The 27736-nt window shown below is 33.1% G+C and overlaps 1 protein-coding gene across 1 annotated transcript; it reads right to left on the bottom strand.

Annotated features, from left to right (window-relative positions):
• Positions 1–24: 24 nt before the first annotated feature.
• Positions 25–27736, bottom strand: LOC133192433 (low-density lipoprotein receptor-related protein 2-like). Its single transcript, XM_061328441.1, has 16 exons — positions 27586–27736; positions 27287–27467; positions 27014–27141; positions 26769–26925; positions 26233–26345; positions 25992–26117; positions 25373–25543; positions 23170–23343; positions 22734–22884; positions 21409–21706; positions 9704–10131; positions 9110–9362; positions 5765–5912; positions 5106–5216; positions 4011–4265; positions 25–134 (listed from the first exon to the last, which is right to left on the bottom strand). The coding sequence occupies exons 1-16, from the start codon at positions 27632–27634 to the stop codon at positions 25–27; spliced, it is 2853 nt and encodes a 950-aa protein (XP_061184425.1). The 5' UTR covers positions 27635–27736.

Here is a 27736-nt window from a genome sequence, read left to right as displayed (position 1 = left end):
GTATGAAACGTAATCACAGTCTTCTCATGTTGCTGATATTTTCTCCAACACTGCTTTCCAAAAGATTAGCTGTTGAGACAAACCAACATGGACCAAAACCACTATCATTTGAATGGCCTCCTTAACTTTGAAATCTGTAAAATATTAAATATAAATAATTTATAACATACCACTAAAAACCCAATACTGTTGATCACTCTCAAAGAGGGAACTTGAATTGCAAGTTAAATCTTTACATCATGACTAAGTAAAAAGCATGCAAAGATGGACAAGTAAATTTCAGGGTCAAAGGCTGGTCACATTGTAAATGTTGGTCAACACTGATTGTTGCACTGAATATACATGTATCTCATTTTAATTTACAATTGTGTAGATCAGAGTAGTTTAATCCATATAAAGATAAATGAGTTTAATCTGTTTATAAAGAGGTCAACCATAAATAAGATCAAGGTAAACCCAAGTGACGGTCATGTCATCCTGCCTTGGGAACTAGATGAGACAAGCATATAAGATCATAATTAAATAAAGGAGACAAGTATCGGTACAAAATCTGAAGGTTAAATGACAAGGTAAGGATTGGATGGCAGAATTTTAAAAACCTGATATGATCTTGACATGTGTGTTAGTAAACTACAAGAAGATGATCAGAAACAGTTCCTTCCAAAAGAGATTGAAGTTTTCAATTATTTAAAAACAACCTCTGATGCGATATTTTTCTTTTTTCAGTCACTGTTTACCTAACATTTGTTTTTTATCATTAAAGTCAACGCAATATAAACAATTATTTTTATATCTATTTGGTTTATAACGTGACATCACAGTCATAAGGTTTGATTATTCATGATTACGATACTTTATTCGCTCAAGCAGCCACGGGTAGGAGAGAGCTGTAGGCGGACTCCAACCATGGCTTGAGACAATGTGATGGACACATACACAACATTCACTTAAACAAGATCTTTCTTTTCATCCAACCGCATATATATTTCTCATCATAAAAATTGTGTATTCTTTCATTCATTACCCATAGAATAACATCTGAATCCAATCATACAAAATGAAAATGACTTGTCAGCTCACTGTGATTATAACACCTACGTTATATCCTTATACACATGTCTATTAAATTAACAGAATCATTTCATTGTAATATAAAACTCACCTTACAGGGGAGGTTCTTGGGAGGGCTCCAACACAGGTATCACATGAAATGCAGAAATTGGCAGTCCAGAAAATATATCTGAGCAGTGTTCTTTTTTGTGAAACAAGGCATTCTGTAAACATGGTAAACATAATTATAATAAATTTTAGAAAAAAAAATTTAAAAACAATTCTTTTAAATCTAGATATTAATATTAACCTTTGTTAAAGGTGTCAGTATTTTAACTGAATGGTATTTATTTCCTGAAACTGGCCCAATAAAACTTTTTTCTTTGAGACTTTATAAGAATTTTAATAGAGTTTTGCTTCAATCTCGAGAACATCAATAAATGTGAATTTCAATTTGAATTTGATAATTGTTTGTTATCTTCATATTTCATTGAAAGTCACTTTTTTTCTTTAAGCATTTTAACCTTAATGTGTCAAACTATTGGATTTCTCGATTTTTTTTTATTGGTACCATATTATCAGGATAGTCAGGATAGAAATAACAAGGTTTATCTGTACCATTAAAATGCAGGTCCTCAAAAAAAAAAAATAAATAAATAAATAGTAAAAATAATAATAACCTTTGAGATAAAGTGGTGGCTATATGTACATTCATTAGTTTTTTTTTTTTTTTTGTTTTTTTTTCAATTTTTATAGAAAAGTCTTAGAGGATTCTACAAGAATAAATTCAATATTATGATATTTATGGATCAATACCAAGATTTACCTCCCCCCCCCCTCCCCCCAGCACCTTATGTCTTCCTTACAAGTGCAACCAACAACGTATGTCTGATTGAGCATATGAAAAACTTTCATAAAATGACCATTTAATAAAAAATAAATATGCTTGGTAGCATTTGATTCAGCATGCTCAATGGTAACTTAAGATCAGGTAAGATCCCCTTATTGCTCCCTATTTGATGAAATCAATGCAGTTGCAGAAATTCAATTTTCAATCTTAACCATTTCAACTAGAAAATAATACTTTATGCAATTTTCTTATAAAAAAAATAATTATTTTTCAATTTTGCTGCACTCTTCATTTGATAAACAATTTACATATCAAGCAAAAACCAAATTAAGTTGACATCCTTAAAAATTTTTATCATTTGATTTATACTTTTCCCCATGAAAAACTTATATGTATACTGCACTAATCTGCAAATTAGAATGACCAAGTCCAAAATGATGGTTTGTATACATAGTACAAACTTATGTGAATATTATTTATATAACTGTGAATAATTAATAATATATATATATATACATGTATATTGCATCCCTTTTTACAAAAAGTAAAACAAAAAAGCAATAAAATTTGAATATAAAAATTTTGATTTACAAATAACACAACTGATTTACCATATATGTGTACTACGTAGAGCCACTTCACTTAGCTGTCATTGGACATTTAACTTGGTGTGTCTGAGGCTCAATGAAGGATCTTACACAATAAATCGCTCATTCATGAAAACAAAATTTAGTTATTTACTCTACTCATAATATTTGAAACCGTGTTTTTGAATGAACTATATTTTGATACAATGACGAATACTTTTAGTATTTTGAAACATAGTAACATTTATTACAGTAACCTTAAATATTACCCGCTACCAAATTGCGGTCTGCAAGAAACACGTGGAAATTCTCGGATCCTTCGTATAACGTTTAACCTTTTTAAAATTGATGTGCATCAGATCGCAGGCGTTGTTATACTCAGAATGTATTACTGATAGTAGGAGTTAAATTATATATCTGAGAGAAGGCTCATAATTCACAATAAAGACAAAAAATCTACCTACCAGCTCCTACTTTCAGTTTAGCCGAATATCGCATGACAGACCTCAGATATAAACTACGCAGAGTGAATGTAGTTCTTAATTTTCGTGCAATATTTTTTCAATATTATATGACATTGTCCTACATCTGTAGGATTAATATGCTTATTTAATAAAAAGTAATTCATAACCTTACCTGCAAAAGAAATAACAGACGTTAACTTCAGTCGTAACTGCTAAAACTGGGCGCGTATTAATTTATCTGGTGCATTGTAAAATCAAAGACGGAGCATTCTCTGATGTGACGTAAACATCGATGTTACTCTTATGATAAATAATATTAAACATTTCGATCGATACATTCTAATAGCTGGAGATGTTTTACGAGATGTCTCTCTATTTGTTTTGTGTAATTGGGGTACTAGAGACACCAGATTACAGAAATAGTCAGTAGGTTTCAATACCGGAATGGCAGCCCACAGATTTCGCATGGCGGACATGCCTAGTTGATGAAAAACAGACAGATATGCAAAAAGTACGCACAGAGTTGCTAGGAACGAAACAAATAGTTGTACCCATGACGTTCAACTATCTGCACATATACAACAAATGTCGTGTTATTGTTTTGTTAGACCTGTAGCTGTGCAGTCCTGCAAGTGTAAAATGCACATTATTGCTGCAAGACACTGCAAGTGACAACCAAACTGCATACATGTCAAGACAGCTTTCACATGGAAGATGTCATAGGTCTGTTTTCAAGAGTAAGCAAGAAGTATTTATTAAGATATAGAGATTTTTATTTCATACGAGTTTCACTTGGATGAACACAAAACCAAACCCTTAAGCATAATTATGCAACCCACAATGATTTATCAGTGACACTTCTTTTCTAACGTTAAATCACAAATTATGAGTCTGTGTAAAAAGGAAATTTGGACTTCGACGTATTTGGTACATCAATAGAAAGCATTGTAAGTATTCATTAATTTATCATAGATAATACATTTTTACATTTTTTTTATGAAATTGTGTGATATCTACTAATTTTTATTTGTGATGGGAGGCTCATTTTCAGCAGCTTACCTGATGCAAATTGAATGGACGTCAACGTTCTAATTTTAAAACTGATTATATTCAGTTCTTTCAATTTGTTGTTGCTATTGTCCACAAAATAGATAAGATGCATATTGGCGTCAACAGCAAATGTCTGAATAATGGAGGAGGGGACTGTTATAATAGGATACAAGCCTCGTCTACCGTTGACGAAATGCACTTCATACATCGAAAACGCCGTTGAATTGTGCAAGATAAAGCCTTTCTCATGGAACCAGGAGCGATCTGGTGGAAAAAAAATGTACAAAACTATTATCCAATATAACTTAAACAAATTATTTATACATTTTTGAAAAAATCGAAAACATCTTTGAATTTTTCATTATATATCATTTTATAAATTAATTGCAAACAATGATGAATTAAAAAGAAGTTGACGTTAGGTAATTTTCTACCCTTGTTGTCTGCAGTCTGTCTCTCAATATGGTTACTCAATATATGTTTAGAAAATTAGACATGCATTTACAATAAATCTGAGTTGATCTTTACGTCGCGGGTTCGAATCCTACTGTGGGACGTGGAGACCGGTCGTTCGGATGAGACCGTATAAACCGAGGTCCCGTGTCGCAGTAGGTGCTGGCACGAAAAAGACCCCTCACTGTTCAATGACCCTAAGTGCCGAGCAAAGGTCAAAATATGTTGCTTTCCACCGGCATGTGGTGGCGTCTCCATGAGTGAAAAATTCTCGAAAGGGATGTTAAACAAACAAACAAACAAACAAAACAATAAATTTGGTACGAAAAATTCCCTGGTCCAAGAAAAAACTATAAGATTTTGAGAGAGGGTCTTGAAAAAGATGGGGATGTTATCTAGAGTTAATTTTGCTTTTCTATCATTTACTTAGAGAAAACACAATAAGAGACAAGGTTTTGTGGACCTGGAAACTAGGTGAACTACGTTTCCAAGATCCCTACATGAAGAATTTTAATTTTAAAAAATCTTATCTCAGCACCCTCTAGACTGAAATAAGAGTCATATTTTACATCTCATTGTGCATGACAATTAACGCTAAATAACTGAACAAAAATGTGTTGATTCTTTAATGTTAAATAAGGCATAGCAAACCCGTGCACGTCATTCCATCTGAAGATATCAAGTAACCCTCGGCACAGAGGCATTTAGCTCCCTCTGGAGTGTTTACACAGATGTGTTGACAACTTCTAGAAGTGCAAGGGTCTGTATAATAAAAGAAAACTATATAAACTATGTAACGACAATTTATATTTAAAACCCTCTGGCAAATGCAGTTTATAGCGGTGTGAATTGTTGTGTGTGTGTGTGTATATATATATATATATATATATATATATATATATATATATATATATATATATATATATATATATATATATTATATTTATATTTATATTATATATATATATATATATATATATATATATATATATATATATATATATATATATATATATGGTAACATGTACAAGCATTTTGTTTGACTGAGAACAAAATTGGAAACATTCTAAATAATATGCTTTTCAAAATCCCTGACTTCTTAAAAAGATCTTCAAAATTCCTGCACATTATTTTGAGCTTACAACTAAAAATAAAACATTTTTGAATTTATCACTAAAGCATGCGCCTCGCTCGATGAATATCTTTTCTAGAATCTACATTATCGAACTCGTCCCAAAATAGTTTAAACATTCCCGATTATGTGTCAAGTTTATCAAAATGTTTATTGTTTAAGACTTTACATTCCTTACCGATGTATTCCTTGGAGGTTTCTGCATCATAAACATGTACTGCATATGGCTGTGCTGTATTCATCCTTAGACTGTAAAGCTGTGTTCCTGATGCTGCATCTACTCCAAACATGGCTCTAGCTCCAGAGCTTACAACATGCAACATTCCCTGTAAAATGATATACCAAGAGTATGAATATTACCAGAAATGAAGATATTTAAATGAAATTAGGTTCGATAAGCAGATTAAGACAGTTACACAGTTTTTTGTTATGCCCCCGGATCGAAAGATCCCGGGGGTATATTGTTTATGTCCTGTCTGTCTGTTTGTCTGTTTGTACGTTTATCTGTTTGTTTATCTGTTTGTCTGTTTGTCTGTCTGTCTGTTGTCAACTTTAACCTTGCCAATAACTTTTGATTGGTTGGAGCTATGACTTTCATATTTCACATGTGTATTCCTTGTGACAAGACCTTTCTTTGGGTAACATCATATTTGACCTTTTGACCTTGGAGTTTGACCCACTTTTGCAAAATTTTATGAGACTTTAACCTTGGCCATAATATCTGAACAGTTGGTGCTTAGGGTTTCAAACTTCACTTGTGTATTCTCTGTGACAAGGCCTTCCTTTGGATACCAACAACTTTGACCTTCTGACCTTGATCTTGGAGTTTGACCTACTTTTGAAAAACTTTAACCTTGGCCATAACTTTTGAACAGTTGGTGCTTGGGGTTTCAAACTTCACAAGTGTATTCCTTGTGACAAGACCTTCCTCAGGATATCAACCAATTTGACCCTTTGACCTTGACCTAGGAGTTTGACCTACTCTTGAAAAACTTTAACCTTGGCCATAAATTTTGAATGGTTGGTGCTAGGCCTTTCATACTTCACATATGTAATCCTTGTGACATCACCTTCCTTTGAATACCAACCACTATGACCCTTGACCTTGACATAGGAGTTTGACCTACTTTTGAAAAGCTTTAACCTTGCCATAATTTTTGAACAGTTGGTGCTAGGGCTTTCATACTTCACATATGTAATCCTTGTGACAAGACCTTCCTTTGGATACCAACCACTTTGACCCTTTGAACTTGACATTGGAGTTTGACCTACTTTCGAAAAACTTTAACCTTGGCCATAACTTTTGAATGGTTGGTGCTAGGGATTTCATACTTCACATATGGAATCCTTGTGACAAGACCTTCCTTTGGATACCAACCACTTTGACCTTTTTACCTTGACATAGGAGTTTGACCTACTTAAACCTTCGCCATAACTTTTGAACAGTTGCAGCTAGGGCTTTCAAATTTAATTTTTTTATCTTTTGGCCTGGATTTTGACTTGCATTTGAGAAACTTTAACCTTTGCCATAAGCTGCCATACGGAGGCATCAGTGTTTCACAAACACATCTTGGTTTTTTTTTTTTTTTTTTTTTTTTTTTTTTTTTTTTTGTCAATTTTTACTAATTCCATGACAAAAAAAATTATCTTTTTATGAAGTGTGGGTAAAGACATGTTCGTATTTTAGTGTATTTAAAATTAAAAGCATTTGACTGAGCTATAGTGTATTATTTTATATTATCTCCTCTCTCTCTCTCTCTCTCTCTCTCTCTCTCTCTCTCTTTCTCTCTGGAGAGGAAAAGAGAGAGAAAAAAACCAGCGTAATACCGAGGACGGTCGTCTGTATCTCTCTACTTGCTTTCTATTTTTTTTCCATAGGAGTAGTCATTTCTTCTACCACAAAGCAATATCAAAGGTTTTATCTTGGACCATTCCAGTTTAACTTTGTGTCAATAAAGCGTTAAGCAGTTGCATCATTATATACTAAAAGTGACCATTAGTTCATATTTAAAGAAAGATAAACTGAACACAAATTTGACTGGGTTGCGAGGTGACAACATAAATAAAAAAAGGACTGTACAGGCAGAAAATCATTGAATTAAGAGTTCGTTCGATTCCTCTTTTCTTTTTGTCTACAATTATAAGGCAAAACTGAACATATTACCTTTTTATATCAGAAATGGAATTTTAAGTTAACAGTTTGTTTGTTTGTTTGTTTGTGTTAAATTTTCCTCTGAAGAATTTTTCACTCATATGGAGAGGCCACCACTTGCCGGTGGAGGGCTGGAAATTTAGACCTATACCCGGCACTCAGGGACATTGAGCAGTGAGGGATCTATTTCGTGCCAGCACTTACTGCGGTCTATGGTCTCATCCGAAGGACCGGTCCCCACCTTAAGTTATTAGTTTGTTTGTTTGTTTGTATGTTGTTTAACGTCCCTCTCGAGAATTTTTCACTCATATGGAGACGCCACCACTTGCCGATGGAGAGCTGCAAATTTTGTCCTACACTCGGCACTTACGGCCATTGAGCAGTGAAGGATCATTTTCGTGCCAGCACCTACTGCGACACGGGACCTCGGTTTATACGGTCTCATCCGAAGGACCGGTCTCCACGTCCCACAGTGGGATTCGAACCCGCGACGTAAGGATAAACTCCGACTCTAGAGCAGACGCTCTAACGACTGTGCCACGCGGCCTTAAGTTATTAGTTAGTATATCTCTTAAATTTGATCTTCTCGAAAATTTCAACATCATAATATTTATCATGCATTTGACTTTAGAATGTCAGTCAATAAAATCGGTGAGGTAAAATTTTCCATGAGATCTGCTATTTAGTAATATACCGGTATATTCTATTATATTTATTTAGTATTTAAATATTCTACATTGACCATGATCCTGTTAATGTTTAAGCTAAATGATTACTCAACAGTTTGCTGAGATGGAAATAAACCAAAATGTTTCCTTTTGTGCATGTATTCTAGAAAAGTCTGTTACCTCCAACATGATGGCTTCTGTTAATGCAAAATCCATTACGGAAGCCGAATTTAAAGATCAGTGGCAAGCAGAAGCAAGATGAATCGTATTTGATATTACAATTGATTACTGTCCACTTACTTCAGATAAAAAAAATTTAAATAAAGGGATAATGAATGTGTATTCCAGTGGCATACGGATTTGGGCCACTAGTTTGACGAGATTGTTCACTCTCTACGATCGACTCATACATTCATTGTCTGAGAGAGGAACGAACGACAACTCTGCATAGGAGATTGGAGATTGTTGAGACGTTCTGATGTGAATTTAAGACCCCGTTTCTTTTCTTTTCTGCAAGTACTCAACATTCGTCAATTGAATATCCGATATAAAATATGTTTTTGTACGTTCTGTATGAACATTATATACGAAGTCAATTTAACTATTAAAACAGATGTTTATATACTTGGCGGATAAAGTGGAACCCAAAGTGAACACAAAAGTAACTGGAACTGTTGATTAACAAGCAAACCTACTCAATTACCTCATAAAAATGTAATCCAGTCGCAGGAACATTGTTGCTACGTCGCAGTACTTTTCTGTTTAATCCGTAATAGTCGCTGACCTCGACAGTGTGTCTGCCATAGTCTGCCCAGTACAGCAAGCTATTGATAACATCAACAGAAAGGGACAGAACTCGTTTCAATCCTGTGTGCACTATTACAGTCCTATTATCTCCATTCATGGAGGCCTTTTCAATGCGTGGATTCACATCATTATCGGAAAAGAACATCAGTCTGTTGGAATGATTGACAAGGTCGCAGAAAAACATAAAAGAATCATTTTTACCTGTACATAAATACTGCAATATAAAATGACAGAAAATTCAAACAAGAAAAAAAGGTCAAAATAAGACACTGAGAATTTTGAGAAAATTATAGTGTAGCTTGAGAAACAATCTTCATGTACCTTTGGAGTTTATATACACTTCTTTATTTTCAGAAGGACTACTATTGACATATTTTTTGTCTTTTAAATAAAATTATTTGTACTGTCTTCCAATTTTGCAAGGACATTTTTCATCCTTTGTAAAAGAAATCTAGATTATGAGATATAAGCGTGAGTATTTAAGTATTACCCAGCCTCGGGATCTAGTGCCAATCCTTCTGGTTGTTTCAAATTGTTGTGGATAATCAATTTATATATCGTTGTATTGTCGAGATATGCTGGTTTCATGGCTATCCAATTAAGCAAGGAATCGCACCAGTATAAATTTTTTGAAACATAGTCAAATGCAATCTGGGCATTTCCGATAGACCTCCCTCTGTATACAACTGAAATAGGAATGGTTTCATTCTGCCAGATGGTAAAGTTTTGGAATGCGTAAATTGAATATCCAATGGCTGCAAAAACGATCGTCCTCTCTGGATCTGACGATATGCTAATGATCTGAGCGCCTGAAGGATTTAAAAACATTGACACATTTCCGAAGTGACTGGCGGGATTTCTAGGGATTTCCGTGATGGAGGTTAGCGAAGCAGGATTCCACATTCCCAATATCAGACCCTTATCATCAGGAAGACCTTGAATTATATTAATTTTAAATTAAATTATATTTTATTTCATTTCCAACTTTGTTACCTGGCATGTGGAAGTCTTTATTTCAATTAATTTTCTTTTCTTTTTCAGTGAAAATAAATTACAGATGGGGTTTATAATATACGTACAATTGATATGTAATGACTGCAACAGGCAACTTGTTTGCAAGTTTAATCATTCTGAATTCACCATGAAAACTATATTCTGTGTACATTTTTTTCCTTTATAATATTTGAGGTGGGGTATCTAAACAACACTGTACAGCAATTAGGGAACGCCATTTTTGTGCTATAATATCAGTCTTGTAGAGTAGGCTTTCCCCTCTAAAATCACCCCTCCGAAAAACTGGATCAAGAGCAGGATTTCTCACCGGAAATGGGCTCTAGAGTAGGATTTTTCCCACGAAAAAATGACTCTTGGGTAGAATTCCCCCTACGGAAATCCCACATAAGATTCAACTTTCCGGGGGGGGGGGGTTCTACTCCGTGTAATAGTTATGGAGTGCGATTTCCGCCGGAGCCAATCTCCCCGATAAAATATTATACATGTGCTTATATCTGAGGGGTGGAGAGGGGCGATACATTGTCACGAGTGTTCCTTTAATTTTCCAACAGGCAGACAATTTTAAAGAAACTTCAAAAAAATATGAACAAAAAGTCTAGTTGTGCATTCAACATTTAAAATTTTCAAAATGCAACCAGTTCTATTGAATCACACGAACTATGAAAATTGAAAATCTTTATTCTATTTTCTCTCAGTAATTGCCTAACCAATTCTTTTAAAACATTAGGTTTTATTCTTTGCATTTGGTCAAACTGGTTTCTGAAAGAAAAAAAAGTACAATGTTATCTTTTGCACAAAATATTGTCTATATGATTCTAGCATTTATAAAATAGGAAAAATCCTACTCTGATATAGAAAGAGGGGGAAATTTGGCTCTAGTGTGAGATTGCCCCTAAAGGGGAAGTCCTACTCTAGAGTACAGATTCGGGGGGGGGGGTGCTGTGGGGGAAATCCTCCTATACAAAACGGGAGATAATTTCATAATGCTTTAAATACTTTAAACATTGTACCAAACTAAAATTTAATTAGAACACATTTTTTGTCTTAATCAATTAAGGTTCATAAACCCTCTGCTTACTCATATAAAATGTTGCATTTCCAAAAGAAACTTGATTGTATGTTGTTTTACATGTACGTCTCACTCGAGAATTTTTTACTCATATAGAGCCAAATACCAGTTACACCAGTGAAGGGCTTCAAATTTAGACCTGCACTTTTTACCTAGGACCATTGAGAAATAAGGGTTCCCTATCGTGCAAACGCCCACAGTGACACGGGACTTCGGTTTTTGAGGTCTCATCCGAAAGACCTGTAACTTTTACTTCTTGGCGAAGGAACAGTCACTACCTCTGTTTGTGTCTCAGATTGGATGCAGAGCAGCGAATCGAACCTGGGCCTCCCTTATTATAATAAAGAAGGCAAAAAAGGGTGGATCTTCAAAACTACATACATATCACCACTTTTCACATTGGTAGTATTTGACCATTTGTGCCTCCATCCTTATACATCAGTCGCAAACTGCATGTAGGTAGGGGTCTTTAATGATCGTATTTTGTCTAATTGAGACTATTGAGTAATATAAACATTTGAAAATTTTGAATGGCAACCAGTATTCTAGATTAAGAAAGCCAATTGGTATCAACATAAGTTGAGAAAATGAAAGGGCGTTATATCGAAAAGTAAAAGGGCGTAATACTGAAAAAGCGTAAAAACGCAGAATAATAAGGCATTATAACGCCAAAATAGGAGAAATAATAAAAAGGACATTTTGACCCTTTTCAAAAGACGTATTTACGGGAAGAAGAACAAGCTGTATTACGCTTATTATAAGGCGATCGAAAGAAAAAAAAAGTGTTATTAAGACTTCTGAAAATGAGTATAATAATAGGAAATGGAAGGGCATTATAACACAAAGTGAAAAGACTTTATTACACCTTTTTAAAAGCGTTATTATACCTTTGAAAGAACGTTATTACGCTTATTGAAACTAGTGTTATCACGATAGTTGTACATAGGAGTAATAAAGCGAAGTGGAAAGGCGTCAATTATACAGGAATCAAAGCCATCATTATTCATGCAATGCATGTAATATTTTAAAACACTTTTCTGTGCTTCTCCTCGCATAACTATTATGAACCAACCCTCTCACAACAATTGTGAAAATTATGACCCTGGGGTCCAAGATTAAGGCCCAAGCAGGGGATAAGCTGGTCAAGTATTGAAAAAGTTCATATTTGAAAATCTTTTTTTTTTCTTTTCTCTTACATGACAAACAGGCAAACTTTTTGCATGAGTACAATAAGTAATGACCCTTCAATTCCATCAAAATTGATAAATCCATTTTGATGGAATGCATTAGACACATGTTAGATTAGGACTAAAGTTAGTAACATATTGTCATTGAAATTAAATTATACCTTTAAAAATCTTTCTCCCTGGAAATCTGGTTGTAAATTGTTTGAAGTATTATAATGAATAATTAATCTACCATACTTGTGAAATCCATTCCCCATGGATCCAATAAGATATGAGTCCTTCACCTAACGCCTTTTGAACTGTGTTATGAAGCCTTTTCGAAAGATGTTATAATGCCTTTCCATTTCACGTTACATGTATTACGCTTTTTCAAAAAAAAAAAAAAAAAAAAAAAAAAAAAAAACTTGATAATGCCTTTTCACTTCGCGTTATAAAACCTTTGTGTTTTTACGCTTCTTTTTTTTTTTTTTACTTTGTGTTATTACGTCTGTTAGAAAGGCGTAGTAACACCCCTTCACTTTGCATTATTGCGCTTTTTGAAAGACATAATCCCTTTTTTTCTTACATTACGCTTTAAAGTGTTATAACACTTTTTAAAGTCGCGTTATTACGCTTATTATTACCCACATTACTTTGCATTATAATGTCTTTTAATTTTTTTTCTCCTAGTTTAATCCTTAAGGGATTGCAAACTTGAGGTTTGAACTGCAAATAGTGAATTGTTAGTTACGTTCTTAAATCCGATTGCCTGGTTGAAGAACTTGCTGAAGGAAAGGGTATTGAAAAGAATAATAAATGTTTAAAAAAAACAAACACTTTTTTAATCTTTATTTTTTGTATCAATTTTCTATCTCAATCCAATATATTCTGTAAAAACGTCTGAATTTTAAATGTATTTTGAAAAGACTTTAGCTCTCAGACGAATGACGTTTGCTTTTGAAGCTTTGTATTTGTAAAATGTACATATGCATAAATAACTACATTTAAACAAGATAAACTTAAGATGTGTAAAACCTCCTTTTCTTAACTCAGGACTCATTAAGTTGGTTTGAAAATATGTAGTAAAGTTAAAAAGGAAAATATTCTAAAATATGCTAAGGTTTTTCAATCACATGTCACGCCACAGACACTCACAAATATTTTCTTCACAACTCTGTAGCAAATTCTTGTAAGGCAAAAGGTTTTTAGGCCTTTAATATAAATCGATGTCAATAATCTATTGTGCTTTAAATTCAACATTGCCGTGGCCAACAATATCAGAAACCTTGAATTGCATGTTTATTGTATTTGTACCTAGTAAATTATTGTAATAGTACCTCATATATGTAGTGCATTTTCTAACCTTGAACGTGTGCCCATATCATGACAAACATTCTTTCAAAATAAAAAGGTGTATTTCCGCATGTTATCTTAAAATCAAGGAAATATTTAGATCCAATTTGAAAATGAGGTTAATTTAATGCGTAAATAATTTTTTTATATTGAGCTATACAAAATATATATAATTCAATAACATGTTCAGAGGCACTTAGGAAAAAATACAATTATGATCATAAAAAATTTAAGGTCAGACGACACGTTCCTCAATACTATATATTTTTCCCCAAGAATTTGTCATTTAAGTATTGCTACTGAAACAAGTTTCAGTAGCAAGAACCATATTCGATTGGATTCTCGCTATATCCGAGGGCCCCTATATAAAGTCGCAGACTTGGTCACTGTTCAGAGTAATCAATCGTCACAGGTGTAGAAAGACGTATGCTATACAGCACTTGGTAGCGACAAAATATAAGTATGTACCTATTCTAATGCAGGAGAGAAAGATACCAAAGAAACGTACAACAGTTGCACAGGTCAGTGCAGTATACAGTACCAACCAGACCCAACCTGATACAAAGCAGTCCCAGAGCAGTTCCGGGGACTGCTTTCTGGGACTGCTAAAGCAGTCCCACAGCGGTCCCAGAGCAGTCCCACAGCGGTCCCAGAGCAGTCCCATAGCAGTCCCACGCTGTCCAAGCGGTCCCAGAAAGCAGTCCCATCAGTCCCAGAAAGCAATCCCAGCAGTCCTAGTGGGCGGGGTTTATTAATTTAATGGGTGGAGCTTACTCAGAATGAGATTACCAATAAACAATGTAACTATAAAAGGCTGTTGAAATTGATGATCATTTTTTTTCTGAGTAGTATCAACAACTATTTACAATTCTTACGTTACAGTCATTTCTGAACTGTTAAGAAAATTACAGTACTCGTGTAGAAACAAATAATAATTATTGAACGAAGAAGATGTTCACACCTATTAAAACATGAATATTTAAATACAACTATTTGGTATATTTATTTTTCACCAAAATAAATCAGTTTCTTTTTTTTTTCCTGTTATTGATATTGGTTTTCATATTTATTTTGTATATAGAAAATTAAACTTGAGTTGTTTATTTTCTACCAGAATTAGCTTTAAAAAGATCTTATACTAGATGAAATCCCGCGCAAGCGCGGGGAATTAAATTTATACCACTAACGACAGGAAATATATTGTAGTATTACTGACAGCCTACAGGCTTATAGCAGGAAGAAATACTTTATTCAAAATCCCGCATGAAGATGTACGTCTCCACCGCCCCCTCCCCCTTAATCCCCCTTTCTGTAAAAAACTTAAAAAATAACAATTTCATTAATTGACGTTTATTGTGAAACCTGTTATACTTTGTAATGGATATTGTACTTCAGATGCTCTTATTTCATTTCCGTCAAGGATAAAAGCAACGAATATGCACATTTTACTGAGTGGGGTACTTGAGTCTTAGTTTATAAATATGTATGTACCTTATTGATATGTAAAAATGTACTTTAGTTTTTTTACGTATCAATAAGGTACATACGTATTTATAAACCAAGACCCAAGTGCAGGGTCTGTGTAAAAATTAGCTTTTAATGTCCTATGAATAGACCGAGTACTTGATACAAAAGACTGTATTCAGAAGAAAACTAAAATGTATTGATCAAAGCACAAAATTTTACACAGCTTTAATTGTATTTGAACAATGCCTTGGTCATTAATTTTCTCATTTCATGTAAGCAAGTTTATTACGAAGTACAGCAAATTTTAAAGATGATTTTATTAGAAAAACCTACTACATACACGTAATAGTCTTTCGATATATAAATATATTCAAAACTTATAGTGTTGTCAATGAATTACCATTATTTCAATGGCCATTCATACAAAAGCTTTTTTTAAATGATCGCCTCTTCTTTCTTTTTAACATCGGGCTCGATGCTATATGATGTTCTAGAAGCTTCCGTCAATATTAAGATCGGTGAATGACGAAATTAATTTAATTGCACATTTCCCTTTTTAATCGGTTATCACAACTTATTTCTTTTATATCATTTAAATCAAGTTTCGATTAAATAATTCAGTGATGACGTTTTATGAAATAAATTAATTATTGCTTGTTGTCAGTTTCATTAAAAACTGCCAGTATCTTAGATCCGCCAACCGGAAATGCCACCGTACTCATGTTTTTGCTATTTCATGGCTGTTTATAGAAAATAAAAGTAGACTTTTAATTTAATGTACGATACTTACTATGCGAGTGAAATCTAAATATAGTTTACGGACATCATCTTGTATATAGTGTATTGTAAGAGGAGTAAGTAAGAGCTCCGGTGCACCCGTTTCGGAGTTTATTTGCAAAATTTATTAATTTATAAGTATAGATTTATAGAGCAAGGCCGATTCCCATACTATACTCTGAATGCTTTTTTCTTTAGTACTGGCACTTTTGAAAAATTCTTTGTGAAATATTGCCGAGTATTATATTTCAGTCATGATTTTTTTCAATGAAACAATTTAATTATCATTAAATTCTCAGTTTTAGGTATTTTGTTATATAAATGTTCGAGTGTACATCTGTAAATCACGCGAATGGAACCCTCAGATTATATTCAAAATTATTTAATCCCGAAATAAATTTATACACAATTATTGAAACAAAGATTTTTTTTGCAGTACATAGATTGAAATTAGTGTCATTGTTGACCAGCGTGTTCAGTGATGTGTAACACTGATACCCAAATAACATCAGTTGACTATCTACTTATTATGCCCAAAGGCGATTGAAACCACAGGTGTTGACATCATTTTATACAATTGTATTGCTTTTTATTAATCGGTCAGATAAACACAAACAAAACAAATAATAAATAAGTCACGATTCCCGATATTTTCAAATGTTTATTTTTTATATATATATAAATGTACTCTTTTAATGACTTGTTAATAAATTACAAGAGGCCCATGGGCCACATCGCTCACCTGAGTAACTTTGGCCATGCTGTTCTTTACCAGATTTCCCCCTTTTAATATACCTATTGTGGCCCCGTCCTAACCACGGGGGTCAAAATTTGAACAATTTAGAATCTACACTACCTCAGGATGCTTCCAAATATGTCTCAGCTTTATTGGTCCAGTGGTTCTTGAAAAGAAGATTTTTAAAGATTTTTCTTTAAGTTATATATTTCAATGTAAAACTTGGATTCCCTATTGTGTCCCGCTCTACCCCTGGGGGTCAAGATTTGAACAATTTATAATCTACACTACCCCAGGATGCTTCCATATAAGTTTCAGTATTTCTGGCCCAGTGGTTCTTGAGTAGAAGATTTTTAAAGATTTTTCCTATATATTTCAATGTAAAACTTGGATTCCCTATTGTGGCCCCGCCCTACCCCCGGGGGTCATGATTTGAACAATTTAGATTCTACACTGCCCCAGGATGCTTCCACATAAGTTTCAGTATTTCTGGCCCAGTGGTTCTTGAGAAGAAGATTTTTTAAGATTTTTCCTATATATTTCAATGTAAAACTTGGATTCCCTATTGTGGCCCCGCCCTACCCCCGGGGGTCATGATTTGAACAATTTAAAATCTACACTATCCCAGGATGCTTCCATATAAGTTTCAGCTTTTCTGGTCCTGTGGTTCTTGAGAAGAAGATTTTTAAAAAATTTTCTTATGTATTTCAATGTAAAACTTGGATTCCCTATTGTGGCCCCGCCCTACCCCTGAGGGTCATGATTTGAACAATTTAGAATCTACACTACCCCAGGAGGCCTCCATATAAGTTTCAGTATTTCTTGCCCAGTGGTTCTTGAGAAGAAGATTTTTAAAGATTTTTCCTATATATTTCAATGTAAAAATTGGATTCCCTATTGTGGCCCCGCCCTACCCCCATGGATCATGATTTGAACAATTTAGATTCTACACTACCCCAGGATGCTTCCACATAAGTTTCAGTATTTCTGACCCAGTGGTTCTTGAGAAGAAGATTTTTTAATGACCCCACCCTATTTTTGTCTTTTCTTGATTATCTCCCCTTGTAAGGGGACTTGGCCCTTTATTTTAACAATTTACACTCCCCTTTACCCAAGGATACTTTGTACTAACATTGGTTAAAATTGACCCAGTGGTTCTTGAGAAGAAGATGAAAGTGTGAAAAGTTTACAGACGGACGGACAGACGGACGGACGGACAGACGGACAGATGACGGACAACGGGTGATCAGAAAAGCTCACTTGAGCTTTCAGCTCAGGTGAGCTAAAAAACTAATTCATAAATAAATTCCCCAATAATTGTTCACATTGATTATGTAACAGAAGAATGGTAGAATAATTTTATTTTATGGTCATTTAATAAATTATGAGGTCTTATTTGAGGGGGGGTAAAAAATAGCATGGAGTGTTCTATTTTAAGCATGGTATTAGCTTTTTCAATTAAGAAAAAAATCCAATACAGTACGTCCCTCTGAATATCTTACTGAAATGACAAGTTTTTTTTTTTTTTTAAATAGTGTTAATACAAATTTTGAATACATAATTTGACAGCATTTATTTAGTTTATTAAATAGGCCTAGATAATTTTTTTCCAAACACCTGTATTGACGTTTATTTCAAGGGATAAGAAATCATTCCCTGACTTCCTTTTTAACTTCTTTCATTTGTAAAACTAATTCTAGACTACAATTGTGTAAATTTACAGCCCCTGAAGACATTTAGTAATTACATGTTTAACTAAGAAATACTTTTTTTTTTTTTTTTTTTTTTTTTTAATTTTTTATCTTAAACACCTCTCTGCAAAAAGTAAACAAAACAACAACAGGGAGTTGCAAATTCAGAATACACAAGGGGCGGAGCTATCATGTCACTCAGAACCTTTTTCACGCATGAGTGAACAAAGCAGTCCCAGGGACAGCTGGGACTGCTGGGTCTGCTTTCTTTAGCAGTCTCAGAGCAGTCCCATAGCGGTCCCAGAGCAGTCTCAGCGGTCCCAAAGCAGTCCCAGGGACTGCTTTCTGGGACTGCTTAGGTGTCAGGTTGGGTCTGGTTGGTACTGTATAAACGAACTCTTGTAAATACACGTTACTTCAATAAAAAGTAAACAAAGGTAATACACGATAACCAGCACGAACACGGGTCGCCATTCCACGCCGATACCCGTGACAATAAAGCAGTCAGGTGTAACGAATGCGAAGAGGATACCCTGGTGCTGATATCGTAGATAGTAATATCGAAAATGGCGTATGCCTATTTACGAGTCGTGTTCAGCTTTAAGACACGCTTTATTCGAACAACACGCTCTTCTGGAGATGGAAAACAACTATGTTCTCAACAGGTGTAATAACCTTGAAATACATGCCATGTTTGTAAACATATATTCCTACGTACAACGTATACATCAGCCAAACAATTGTAAAACCAAAGCCAGAATATTTTTAAAGCTTACGTAAATTTGGAAATAGTTTACAGTCTTTTACATGTACATGAAAAGACGTTACTATTTATTATTAGAATATTTGGATCCAGCAGGCATATATTTGTATACAAGATTTCTTTTCCTTATTCGTTTCGTTCTTTCTAAATCTATATTCAAACTTCTTTTTAAAATTATAATTTCTGGTATTAAAAAAAACCCTCTGTTTTTAGAGGTCCGTGTTTGCTCTGCTCCCACTTTGTATTGTTTTAGTGGACTTTGAGCTTGAATACTGTTCGTTATCTCCATATTTCATAAACACAATGCAAATTTTTACATCACCTGATGTAGGGGTACTGTATTAAACAGTTCAGCAAGTACAACATCTTCCTTTTGTCATTCTTTCTCTCTCTCATATTTATTATCATTTGTCAATCGTAAATTAACTTTTTTTATTCCTTGATTAATTTTATCAACACACTTTGTTTGACAATTTCATCTAACAAACAGAAACTTTTTTAAAGAAGTAACTTCTCATGATAAAAAAAAAACCTTGTGAGAAGAAATATACATTCGATTAGTAAAGGAGTTAACAAAGTGGGTTTTTTTTTAATCTTTTATACATGTTAAAAGACTTTGATTAAAACTAATGATTTTTTACTTCATTTCAAATATATTATCGATCTTCATTACAAATATATAATATATTTGATATCATTAAATACAAATTTAAAAAGGGGACAACATCAAGGCAGCATTGAATGGTTAATAAATTGAAGAAATTTTGTTTTGTTAAATTGTAAATTTGTATTTAATTTCAGATTTAATTATAAATATAAAATCAATGTGTTTTGACTTACCAAAAGAAAAGTACACATTTGTTGCTGTGGTTATAAGACAAACTATCGCATGTAAAACAAACATAATTGTTTTATGAGAAACGAACATCCATTTAAATTAAAAAGCAATATATAACTGGATAATTGGGTAAAGTACAGTACTTTTTGTAAACACTGAATAAGGAAGTCACTTCTGTCCTGCTTCGTCAAATTTGAACAAATTTTTTTAGAAGGACTGTACATATACATGTATCACTTTCAAAGCAGCCTGTACCTGTATTTATTTACGTGCGTTATGAAAGATGATTTATAATGGTTTACTTAAATGTACCTACGTTAACATAAAATATTAAAGATTCAGTTTGATATTCATGATGATCAATTCATCATGGAACAAAAAAAAATTGATTTATCGACAAGAATCCATCCAGTCGTATCACCTTTGAAGAAGGGTTTCAAAACTGATTGTGTTGTTTTAAGTTCCAATCGTGTTTTGCTTTAATACCCATTCATTGTTGTTTCTTTTTCTTCGACAAGCCCCGGCAATTGAAGTGAAAGTCGCAAGTCTTTCGGATGAAAACTTAGAAAACGAGCCCCCTTGTCACGGTAGGTGTTAGCATTATAAAGGACCCTCACTACCAATAAAAGGTCTAAATTTGAAGCCCTTCATCGGTCTTTGGTGACGTCTATAGAGTGGAAAATTCTCAAATGGGACTTAAAACATCTCTCGCTGTGATAGAATTAATAGAGATTTCTTATATAATGATTGTTAAATGAGTTTACATCAGACAATTTTCATTTTTAATCTCAACCCTCTTATATTATTGTTTTTAACTTTGATTTGGTTACTTACATGTACATAAGAATTGATATTTTATATCATACACTGTCTTTCATTACGTGTTTATCAAAGATATAAATTTGAAATGATTGTAATTTAAGACAATTTTTATTTCACATTGTTACATATAAGTATCAAAGCAAAATTAATAAAAAAAATTCTCTAAATTACTTTTACATAATGGAGAAATGTGAATTTCTCGTAAAACTTTCTGTAGTTGATAAGTAAATTACACTCACAAAAATAAAGTTGTTAGTTATTTGTTTTTCTTCATCAGGTATCAGTTGGCGTTTAGAAAACTGATTAAGGAAAAGCTAAAAGCCCTACTGAAAAAAAAAACCTTTAGTTTCTGACTAATTCAGATATTCAATATAAAACATAACAAATGTTTAGTAACGATCCAAAAAATAATTAATATATTACAATCAATGTAAAATTTTAAAACAAATATTTGTCTGCTCATAAGTTCCTTGCTGTAGATGAGTAGCATAGTTTATACAGGATTCAGATGCATGTCCTTCATTGGTTCCACATATTCTGTAATGAACTGATCATCAGTGGCAATGTATTCAGCAGGTTCTTGCCCCTCTTCTCTATAACTTCCAGTCAAATGTCCACAAGGGTACAGATACCTGTCGTCAATTGGTTCCACATATTCTGTAATGAACTGGTCATCGATGGTTACGTATTCAGCAGTTTTTTGCCCCTCTTCTCTATTAATTCCAGTCAAATGTCCACGATTTCTGATTATCGAGTAATTGTGTTCCGTGTGCACCGGTGATGTCTGGTACGTATCGCTATAAAATCAAATAGATAACATCAGAGTTTGAATAGAAAAAATCTTTTGTAAGAAAGTGTTTTATTTGTTACATTTTTGAGACTTATGTGCCCGACATATGTGACATTTTCTGGGCGTATATAATTTCAACTCTGGATTCTAGCCCATCGGGTAAATTGTAGTTTGGTATCCATTGTAAACCCTATGGACGTATACACGAAAGATCTACAGGAATTAAGAGGTTTTCTTCTGACGTGACTTCAGACCCACCAAACTGATTATCATGGGCTTTCGTCCATCTCTGCGAAACTACTGTTTGAGTAAATGAGACAGGGTCTCATGGCCCTAGGGGTAGGGGGGAGCAACAATAGGGGGATCAAAGTCTTATATGGAATTGTGTAGGGAAAAATCTTTTAAAATCTTCACGGGAACAGTTAAGTGATATGCAAGATCTGTAGGTAGTACAGATTCACGTTTGCTCAAATTTCGGCACCCTGAGATAGGGTTAAACCACTGTAACGGATTGAAGTTTTTTTTAGGAATATTTATATGGAAAATTCTTCCAAAGAACAGCAGGGTTTACATACAATTTGTAAGCATCCTTATGTAGTGCAGATTCAAATTTGTAAAAATCCTGGCCCCCAGAAGGGAGGGATATATATATATATATATATATATATATATATATATATATATATATATATATATATATATATATATATATATATATATATATTTAGTTCAAAGATTGTTCAAGGTATGGACCCAGGGGCTAAGTTTGAACAAAATTTTGTATAATGTACGTTGATAAAGACGATTCTATGAACTAAGACGGGTCCACAGTTTTGCCTAAATATTGTCTATGGGAATAAAAAGGGAAAAAATCTTTTATAGAAATTCTTAAGGATAGTAGAACAAGGTGACCCAGATGAGCATTGTGATCCATGCGTCTCCTATTATAATCATGACCAAAATTGAGACGCAAACAGGGTTCAAAGTTTAACAAAGTTATAATAAACAACTTCAAATTAAAACATTACAATTACCGAGATGTATTTTTTCTTTTGAGGAAACACGCTATTGCAAGAGTTACAGGGAAAATTATTCCAGAGATGGCTGCAATTGATGATCCAATGTAGACATACATATTGTATATTTCAAAATCGTCTTCGCTATTGTGTTGTGAGGACGTGTTTCCTACGAAAAGAAATATAAGAAAATAAGATGGAAAAATTATTTATTTTTAAGAGGTATATTGTATATTCAAGTAGTTTATTTGTTACAATTTTATAAGTTTTATTTTAGTGTTAAGTGTTATTTTTAACATAATTTTTACAGTGTTTTTAAATTCCTAAAAAGACCATATTTCTTCTTTGAAGATATAATTTGTTTTCAAGAAGAAAGCATCTTAGCATTTCAATTTTAACAAAATTTAAGAATCAAAATATGGATCATTTCCGTATTTCTCGGACAATGCCTTACGTAAGCATAAATTTCTGGTGTTGTGGCTCCAGGTGCCCATATCTGTACAAAGTAAGCTCTCTGAAGTTGTCGGGGTATATCCATCATTACAAGAGAATTTGCAAGATTCAGCAGCTTTTTGTGTGCAACTTGATGATAACTTGACATGTTTTATAGCTGACGTGCAGAATATCTCTAATAACAGAGTTTATTAATGAACATTTTAGTGGTTGTAACATCTAAAATTCTATTTATTCATTTGTAAGTTAAACCAGCGAGGTACTTAATCATAAAAGTATGTGAAAAGTATCAAAGAAAAATACCGAAGCCAAATCTAGTTTTTTATTCTTGCTACTCTGGAAATTATCATAACTGGGCAATATATGTTATATAAAAACTTTCAAACGAATAAAGAACCAGTTTTATTCTCATGGAAGAGAAAAACCCTCTTTAGATTTGGTTTTTTAAGGAATGAATTTAATAGCTACCCATTTTTGGGTAGCTATTAAATTCATTCCTTATAATTTAATTTTCATTCATTTGATGTAAGAAAAAAAAGATGATTGTTCTTATAAAATGACTTCAATTTGTGCAAAATTTGAATGTAACGTCAGGCGGATCGATACGTTTTTGATGCAAGTCATTGTGACGTAGGCAACCCATTTTATACAAAATAAAGTAAATTTTTTGTCCAATCAAATAAAGCGTTACAACCAGAATTAAATTATATGTATTTCAACTCGCAGATTTTACCAAATCTTTGACTCTTTAGGACAAGAACAACCAAGATGAGCACCCTTCAATCCTGAAATATATCATGTAACCGACGTTTCCCTTTCTCTCTTTAAAACACTCACTACAGATACACCCGTAAAATTGAAATTTGGGAATTGGCAAAGAAAACACTTAACTTGTTGGCATTTAATTTTCCCTTTATTTAACATTATGTCTGAATGCAATTCCTTTTATATAAAGGATTTGAAAATGGTCAAGAATAAGCTTATAAAACACCTAGCTCAACATGCCTTTTGCGAACTAATTAAATGCACATTTGGGAAATAAATATATTGCTAGTATACAATGGTGCAAACTTAAGACGTGATTAATTATGCAATTTTATTATTGTTTTCACATTCAAAGCTGGTATTTTGGGATTGCTGTTTTCTTTTATAGTATTTATGTACTCCCCTTTTGCACGAATAACAGTGTTATGTCAATAGTGCTAATCACTAAGTCTCCATAGAACGTTTATGTAATAAGTTTCATTCCCGCTGAAGTGTCTCCCAAATGTCTTGTTCTAGACGATTGTATATTGTCATCAAAGTCCTTGTATTCAACAGAAAATTTCACACATTTCAGATATATAATGGGATCGTTTCCTGGCAGCGTTAGTTGTGAAATGCACTCTCATTAAGAAATTTCGTGCGCTTTTGGGAGATACTAAAAGATGTAAGTACCATATCCATATGTGCTTGATAAATATTTCACAGAAATCTATATGTATGAATTATTAAGCAGTATATAGTATAGCTCAGACAGCACCACAGAGTTTCCCAGAATGTAAATGTAAATGTAAAAAATGTAAATTCCACATTTTCATTTTCATGGAACAATCCTGATTCAAACTAAAAAATATAAATATTTGGGGTCAAATAAAGTAGACTGATTCTTACTTAAAACAGGCGAACAATGTATGAATTTTAAGATAAATCTCAGGCACTCTAGCAAGAACGGTGCTCATCTCCAAAAAGGGCTCTGTGAAAACCTATTTCATTTCATGCATAATTTGCATTGAGGTTGTTATTCATGCAACAAGGGGAGAAAATGTGTACAACAAAGTAAATTGTCAATTACGAATATAAGAACTTAAATAAAATTTCAAAATTCATCATATCTTTCATTGCTTCGTAGCTAAACATTTACTCCAAAAATGTTCATTTAGTTAGTTCACAACAATGTCCAGTTAAAAAGTTTTTGAGCTGTATATTCTAGGTCTATATGAAGCAATATCAGTTTGGGCACAGCCTACATAATTCCTTGACAAGCAAACAAAGGGGTCATGAGACGTTATAGTTGAGGAAACACAACCGTAGATTGTTTAGTTGTTTACAATTGTTTAGCATGTATTCAAAAACAAAAAAAATATGAGGGAGGCGTACCCTTCCCAGTGCCTAAATTACTTTGAGTCTGCATTCTAATTTCATCAAAAATGTTTAAACATTACCTGTGCATAAGGAAACTGGAGATGGAACCCATTGTCCAGAGTGATCACACATAAGGGATACGTTGGCCCTTAGTCTATATCCAGATTTACAGTGAATATTGCAAGTGTGTTCAGGATATGGAATACAGTCATGTAAATTCACATTGCGTAGAGAAGTAGTGCAGCGAGAAACTGTCCAAATTAAAGTCGACATAACATTTAATAAAAAAAATTAAAAATTACAGAAAAAATACAATTTCTGATTTACTTTTTCCGCAGTCCATTAAAAAGTATACAATTAATACATGCGTGAAAACGGAAATTACTATGGTAAAAATGTTCATGTCTTAGAAAGTTAGATTATCATCTGAATTTGAAAAAAAAAATGAATTATTTTTGTAAACATAATCCTGATTTAATGCGATTAAATGTAATTAAACCAATTCCACTAAATTTCGCATAGCTGAGGGTACTTCTCCTGTACCCCTGTTGTGTGACGTTTCGGACTGAAATTTGTTTCCAACTTAATAGACTTTAAATGGGGTAAGTAGTTCTGACATTGCTTATTGATTTGCCATATGGGATTAAATTCTCTGTATATTTATATATTTTTGTATCACCACTAAAAGCTGACTTGTACCTCCTTGACACGTTGTTTGATCTGATTTTAGATCAACATCGTCCGCACAACCACATGTTCTTCCATTCGGTGTTGGAAAGCAGAATGCACTACAACTACCGTTATTCGTAGAACAACTCAAACTCACTAAAAGAAAAGAAAAATTTTATAATACATACCTGACTTTCAAGCGACTCTAGTGAGATGAAACGTAATACCTTTCGAAATTTTGTGTATTATTTAACAATACATTAGTACTTACAATCAACTGAATCATCTGTATATACATCAAGACTATTAAGCACCCCCAGCTCTGGATGGATTGACATAAATGTTACTTTTGAACCCGTTGCTTTGTTTATCTTTGTTACGCCTCTGCATTTTAGAAAAAAATAATGTCGTATTTGCTTTGATTTGCTAAAGGCAAAGTACTTCCGTCAAACACAGTTCATCTGAATAAAATTAACAGTGTTGTTCTGTTGTCAATTAAATAGTTTCAAAGTATAAAGAATACCGTTTTAATATATGTATATTGAATACTATTATATTTGAGATTATCGAATTCGTTCGACTAAAGTATGATTTGTCAAAATATTAATGTAAAAGCCAAAACAAAGAAAGAATTCAAAACAAAAACAAATAAATACACAAAACAAAATCATATCACAAAATGATTCTTAGTTAGTAATACTGAATAATTCAGTTACAAACTACAATTATAAAAGAAGAAAAACATTTAGTAGGAAACATTTGTTTTAAAAAAATCTGATTTGAAAGAGTAGTAAGGATCACACTAACTGTCTATTAGACGCTATGTAATAGAGATATTGTCTATGAACAATAATTCCAAATGGACATGCGTCTTTATCTGTTGTTAAAACATGTCTGTTTCCTCCATTCAAGTCAGAGTACTCAATACGATTTTTAATTGCATCTGTCCAGTAAAGTCTATTGGCTAAAATGTAAAAGATGAATTCATCAAAAAAAGATATACCTCAGAGATGGAATGTAAGGAAACAGATTGTAGCGGTATTTATTCATACATGTAAAATCGATTGCAAGACCAGTTGGGGCTCCAATATTTGTTGTTGCTATGTACATTTTTGATGTTCCATCCATGTACGATCTACCTATTTCTTTGATACTTCCTGTTTTTGTCCAGTATAAATATCTAGAGAAGTGGTTTATAATGATCAATCTTATATTAGATTAACATACACACTTAAGAAAATGTAATTACGTGTATTTCTGCTAATTTTATATATTTTGCAATAATACAACATCGAATTCATGCACTTACAAGTACATATACCTACCCTCTTGACGGATATAAAACAATATCTTTTGGTCTATGCAAGTTAGACAACAAAGTCTTATGAAGAAAACTCTGTCTATGTACAACTCCAATATAACTTTGACTCGGTATAGAGGCTACTGCGGAATAGTATATGTTTCCCGTTGAATAGTCAATGGTCAAACGTTCAGCAAAGGCGAATCCTGTGAATGGCAGATTTAGTGCAATGGCAACAACAATAAAGAATATATGATACACAATGCTGAGGAGAAAAAAGATATAAGTTGCTAATCATTTTTTTAAATATCAGGTTCTAAATACCTGTTGAATAGAGCAAGGATCTATTCTTTCCATGAAGCGTTGTTGACATAATTTTTCTTGATGAGGAATCAGAGTAAATGAGTTCCTTTGTTGACTTATCGAATGCTATTCCTGGGGAATACTTTATACTGATTGGTAATTTGATTACATT

This window comes from Saccostrea echinata, unplaced genomic scaffold (assembly GCF_033153115.1).
Source record: "Saccostrea echinata isolate AGI-Se365-2 ecotype Australia unplaced genomic scaffold, CSIRO_AGI_Sech_v1 ptg000025l, whole genome shotgun sequence".
Taxonomy (NCBI): Eukaryota; Metazoa; Mollusca; class Bivalvia; order Ostreida; family Ostreidae; genus Saccostrea; species Saccostrea echinata.
This window is presented reverse-complemented; position numbering and strand designations above follow the sequence as displayed.